This window comes from Zalophus californianus, chromosome 2 (genome assembly GCF_009762305.2).
Source record: "Zalophus californianus isolate mZalCal1 chromosome 2, mZalCal1.pri.v2, whole genome shotgun sequence".
Lineage (NCBI taxonomy): Eukaryota > Metazoa > Chordata > Mammalia > Carnivora > Otariidae > Zalophus > Zalophus californianus.
Window position 1 is genome coordinate 113,841,209 of NC_045596.1, and position 6,041 is coordinate 113,847,249.

General features: G+C 36.9%; 1 protein-coding gene across 1 annotated transcript; it reads right to left on the minus strand.

The window, feature by feature from the left end:
- Positions 1-529: 529 nt before the first annotated feature.
- On the minus strand, positions 530-1,908 carry LOC113925695 (28S ribosomal protein S30, mitochondrial-like). The gene has a single exon (XM_035726393.1). It carries the CDS (start codon positions 1,906-1,908, stop codon positions 622-624), a length of 1,287 nt encoding a protein of 428 aa, XP_035582286.1. The 3' UTR covers positions 530-621.
- Between the last annotated feature and the right edge of the window lie 4,133 nt (positions 1,909-6,041).

The following is a 6,041-nucleotide window of genomic DNA, read 5'->3' on the forward strand; positions in this document are numbered from 1 at the left end:
TTAGATGTTAAATGTGTTTGTGTGTATTCACATTAAATTTCTGATTTAGACATGGAAACCAAGATTCAGTAATGTTGTCTAGTTTCATAGCTATGAAGTAGCTTAGTTAGGAGTTGAATTCAGATCTATCTGAATCCAAACCTGGTGTTTTCAACTACTGTACATAAAAACCTACCTTTGACATTTTTGGATGAATCAGTAGGAGAATATCAGTGTTTAACATCTTTCAAGTATTTATAAATTAAATTATGGACATTGGGACATTGGGGCATTTTATGCCTAAAACTTTAGCATAGTATCTTAAAAACTCAGAGCATTTCAGAGATAGCCAAAATATCATTAATGCATCTAAAATAATGAGAATTTCATATATCATATAAGATTATCTGAGCTTATCATAGCTTTGTTCTTTTCTTTTTATTGGTTCTCCCGTTATAGGTATGTTAGTATATTCTTGCCCTCTAAATTCTTTTCTAAGACTTTTCATTTCTTTCTCTTTTTCTGTTAATTTTTTTTTTTTTTTTTTTTCATCATTGAAACTCCCTTTATTTTTCCTTCAGTGGAGCTGAAGTATTCCCGAAGTCCTGAGTCAATGGTTTCTTCTTAGTTCTCCAGCAGCTGTCACTGGTCTTCTTTTGGTCTGTTCAGTAGAAAGTGAACTAGCTGGAGCAGGACATCATCATCAAAACCTTTCACATTATGGTCTTCAACTGTTTCATAAAGAGGCTTACTTTGTGTCCCCCAACATATATTTTTACGAGGGTTATTTTGATCAGCTTGTGCCGTCAGTGCCAAAGTATTTAACTGGTAGCAGAAAAAGGAAAAGTATTTTCCATCTGTGATCACGCCCTGAGAGACAAAAGGCCGAGTAACATCTGCTTCACTCCAAAAGCCTTGATACAGAGCTTGTGCTCCAGTCCAAGCAAAGAGGCTTGCAATAGCATTAGCTCTAAAAACAACTTCTATCTGATCGGCACAGTTCTGTTTCAAAAGCCTTTCCCTTTTTAATTTGTCAGGTAACAGATGAAACTGTGTGTGACCATAACAGTATGGGTCTGCTGTCTTTGAGCCAATAAATATGGTATTTTCATACTGTCGTTTGAATAAGGGAAGTTTGTCTGGCTTACAAGTTATAACAGGGATTTCAACAGGTATAGAATAATCCAGTGGCACAAACTCTGGGAGTTGTTTGGATATTCGAATCTGGTTGTGTGGTTTATCATTTATTTGGTATCGCAAAGCATCAACTCGACCTTTCCGATGACCACGAGGAATAATTTCTTCACCTCGCAGCCAGTAAAAGTGAACTGGGCGTTTACAATCGAGGGTGGCGGTGGCCAGGGCGGGGTTGTGTGCGCTGAGCAGGCCCATGAGGGTGGCCACCAGCTGATCCAGGAACGGCGAGGCGATAGCCTCGCGGTCCTGGTAGAGGGGAGGGCGCCGCTTGCGCCGCAGGTAGAAGTGCTCCTGCAGGAGGCAGTCACACGCGGCGGCGCGCAGGGCCGCTAGGTCCAGGGCGGGCGCGGGCTCCGCGGGCTCGGCTGGCGGCGGCGGCAGGCCCGACAGGAACGCGGTCTTGGTGAAACTCTGATACCAGCGGTCAGCGTTCAGGGCGAAAGTCTGCGGATAAACCACGTACTTCATGAACTGCATCTTGGTAAGGATTCGCAGCTTCTCGTCCACCGACAAGGCCTTGTGCACCGTCGCCTGCCACCGCTCCACTCGCCGCTGCCGTGCCGCCTTGCTCTTGGCAGTCAGGGAGGCCACAATCGGCGGGTAGCGCGCGACGGGGGCCGCCGTGACATCGGGGCCGGCCACTTCTGGAGCCGTGACGGCGGCCTCGGCCGCAGTGTGCAATGACAGCCCCGGTCCGCGGAGCGCTAGCCTGCAGCACCTGGCCGCCGCCATCTTTGCTCAAGGTTTCGGACCCAGAGCTCTGTTAATTTTTTTTTTAAGATTTTTGTATTTATTAGAGAGAGAGTGCTCATGCAGTGAAAGAGGGGCAGAGGGAGAGGAAAGAGAGAATCTCAAGCAGACTCCCTGCTGAGTGCAGAGCCTGAAATCATGACCTGAGCCAAAATACTATGCCCAACCAACTGAGCCACCCAGGAGCCCCTCTTTTTCTGTTAAATTTTATTTTTTTTTTCTTGCTTTTATACTTTATATCCTCACTTTCTTTACTGTTCTCCAGTGTCTTTTCTCCCTTTTGCTCTTATTAGTCTAAATTTCTGAAATGCTTTTTTTTTCTTTATTTCCCAATTTTCTTCCATTTGTAGTTCATATCCTTTTCTTTCCTTTGGTTTCCTGTGTGTCTGACCGTGTGTACTTCAATTATAATCTCATTTCATTGACATAGCCATTTTTACTCCTTATTATCCATATTTGAATGAATGGAATTTTCCTGGTCCAGCTAATAGCAGAACTGTCTAATGGAGCAAATGGGAAAGTTTAAGGATAGTTTTTCTGGTTTCTCCACTCAGAGGCTCTTTCTTCTCTTGCTACAGACTTGAGTGGTTTCTTTATAATATGATGCCATGCCAGTTCAGTTCTATCTGCACTGCCTATGCTTCATTTCCTTTACCTCCAGCTCAGTGACCTGCTCTAGTTTATTTTCAGAAATCATGGTAGTTTCCATATGCATTAGAGCCTCCTACCTGCTAGAGTGAATTCATTGTATTCATTTATTGTTGTTTTCCCTTAGATCAACCACATCTCTGACCACTTGGCCTTTCCTCTTTTTATTCAACACCTGGCATAATCCTACAGATATTTTATTCTTATTACGTGTATTTTTCCACTATTATGTATAACTCATGTTAAGCTTGATAGTTTTCTTCTATCTTCAGGATTTTCTGAAGGTGTAAGATATGGCAAGCTTTGACAACGCTTCTAATTACTTTGCATGGTTTTCATAAGGATAACTCGGAAAATTTTGTTCTAAGTTGCTGTTATGCTTCTATTGTTAGTGATTTATTTTTGCAGGCAGAATGGATGAATTGTGAAAAGATGCCCAGAATCTATAAATTGAAAATACAGAAAAGGTCTTTTGAGGGTGCCTGGGTGGCTCTGTTAGTTAAGCGACTGTCTTCGGCTCAGGTCATGATCCTGGAGTCCTGGGATTGAGCCCCAAGTCTAGCTTCCCTGCTCTTGGGCTTCCCGGCTCAGCGGGTAGCCTGCTTCTCCCTCTGCCCCTCCCCTGACTTGTGCTTTCTCTCTCTCTCTCTCTCAAGTAAATAAATAAAACCTTAAAAAAAAATAGGGGCATCTGTGTGGCTCAGCTGGTTAAGCTTCTGCCTTCAGCTCAGGTTATGGTCTCAGGGTCTTAAGATCATGTTGGGCTCCCTGCTCAGCAAGAAGCCTGCTTCTCGCTCTGCCTCTACCTGCTGCTCCCCCTGCTTGTGCTCTCTCTCTCTCTCTTACTCGGTCAAATAAATAAACAAAATCTTTAAAAACCAAAACCAAACCAAAACAAAACAAAAAGAAAAGGTCTTTTGAAATTGTATGTTGTTCAATCCATGCATTGTATAATCATAACTTTATTAATAAAATTTATTGAGGGCTTATCATGTGAAACATCTCTTTTTCCCTATTACCTTTACTTGTACTAAATCACCTGATTCTCAAAATAACTCATTATGTAAATACTACTATTTATCTTTACTTTAGAAATGGAAAAACTTGGTCATAACAAGATCAATTAAGTTGCACATCACCTAGCTTCCAGATAGCAGAATTTGTACCCAAGTGATCTGACTACAGAACAGGCATATTAGTTAGTATGTAGAGAACCAAGATAATGTAAGAAAAAAAAAATATGAACTTTCTGTTAAATAGCATTTATTTTTATTAAACTAGGTAATAAATTTTAAAATATCTTCATGGTTATTAGTAAGGAATTTTAGAGTTTAATGTTCAATAGATTTGGAATGATTCTTAAGGACCTTATATAATATAACCCTTTAGTTAATGCATTCTTCCAAAAAAATTCCCTTTTATAGCATTCTGTAATCATACTAAGAAGTAATACCACTTGTGATGAATTAAGGGAGAAGATTTTCTTGAATTCAATGTATTGGATTTCTTAGTAACAATTAATTTTTCTCTCCATAGTAAGGGAAATCACCAGGGGCATTTATACATATAAGTTAAAGTGAGGCATAGAAAAATGTTGTCTTACATCATTCTAATAAAAAAGAATGTGTCCATTGTGAATTTCAGTGTCTCATATATGATACTAAATCTTTGAACTATCAAAGTCTGGATAAAAGTTTCCATTTTCATTAACCCCACTAGTTATAGTTCCTATAGTTTTTCTGGAAAAGTTCCATATATGGAATAATTATTTTTAAAATAAAACAGTACATACTATTATATAAACATACTTGATTTTACATCCAATACAACAAAAATGAGATTTGTTTTTTTGAAATGAATATATTATGCAAGTTTTACACTTCATCACATTAGAAATTTAGCACTAAGAAACTAAGTATGAGAAAGTTCTACTAAACATCATTAGTAACTCATCACTAATAAATAGTTATATCATTAGTAAATACTTCAAAGTATGAAAGTAATTTTATTTAGTGTTACATTAAATTTATTTTCATACCCTTACCATTTTTTATTAGTCTATCTTGTTCTACAGTATTGTATTTCAGCACAGAAATTTTTCAAGGATATAAATCTCTATATGTTCTGACACTGAAACTCACTTTTGCTGAAAACTTTAATATGATATTCAATAATTCAAAATAACTAATTTCTTAACATGTATTACACCAGGAATAGAATTAAATAGCAATTGAATGATGACCCAAATATTAAATGATGATATATTTTTTATCATTTCTTTTATTAAGAAAAGGAGATGAACAATGGTAGCATTAGTATTATATCACAGTTAATTTTGTTGAATTATATCATTTGGCTTGTAATAATCTCCTCATATGGGAAATCAAATGTCACCTTAAAACAACATTTATAATTGGCATTTCTTCCTCTGTCATTTGGTTTAATGTTACCCAGGTATTTGATAATAAGATTGGAGCTGATTTCTTTGATTTGCTTTGATGTTTTCAAGGCAGGAAAGGCTTTCAAATCATTTTCTGTGTGTAATCTGAATGCAGGTAAAGAATTCCACAACTTGTCAGAATGCTAATTAAATGTAATAATAATTTGTGTAACCTGCTGTGATACTAAAGTGGCTAATGGCAATCACTTGGGTTTCCAACAAGGAAAGGTTTGTTTTAATGCACATGTCTAATTTAAGAAGTTCAGGGTTTTATTATCACATAATATTGTCATTTGCTTGGAATAATTCAAAGCTAATAGTTAACTGATCATTCCTTAAGAATTTATAGTTTCTTATGATGTCAAAACAGAGAATCTATTTCCAATGAAAGAAATACCATAATCAAATAATAATTTAAAGGTTATTGGGGAAAATATCTCAGTCAACTCATAATTCCTAGATGTTTTTTAATAGCCCGTGATGTTTTCACAGTAAGAAATGATTCAAATTTACAGATAAATTCTTGGCTTCCTAGCTGAATATCTGAGTGAGTGTGCTCTGTATACAGCACGGTGGATACCTAGAGACAAAAATTCATGCTCTGAGAGAGTTAATGATGGAAAGTTACTTGATGATCTAACAGGTCCTCCTTAGGAAGAAGGAAACTACCCAAAAAGTCACATACCTAAGAAAACATATTGGAACCTTGGGACTTAGGGATTTTTATAATCCTATTTCCGTTTTTAGAGCTATTTGGCTTTAAAAAGTCATCTTTACTCAAAAAGAGCTGATATTTTGTTTACTATAAACTGACAGAACTTTTCTCATATTTTCACAAATGTCAGTGTTTTTCTATTTCAAGAATTAATTTAAAATGCTATCATCAAATAGAATTCCCATATTATTTTAAAATATTTATTTTATTTTTATCAAATGTCAAGGGTAATCAATGCTATTATTCTTGAAGCACAAAGCAGATGTTGACATAAAAATGGCATACTTACTCCTTATTGTGCTATGCCATTAT

What these genes read in the sequence shown, in the direction of transcription:
- LOC113925695 (XM_035726393.1), bottom strand. Translation starts at nt 1,908, where the DNA reads ATGGCGGCGGCCAGGTGCTGCAGGCTAGCGCTCCGCGGACCGGGGCTG.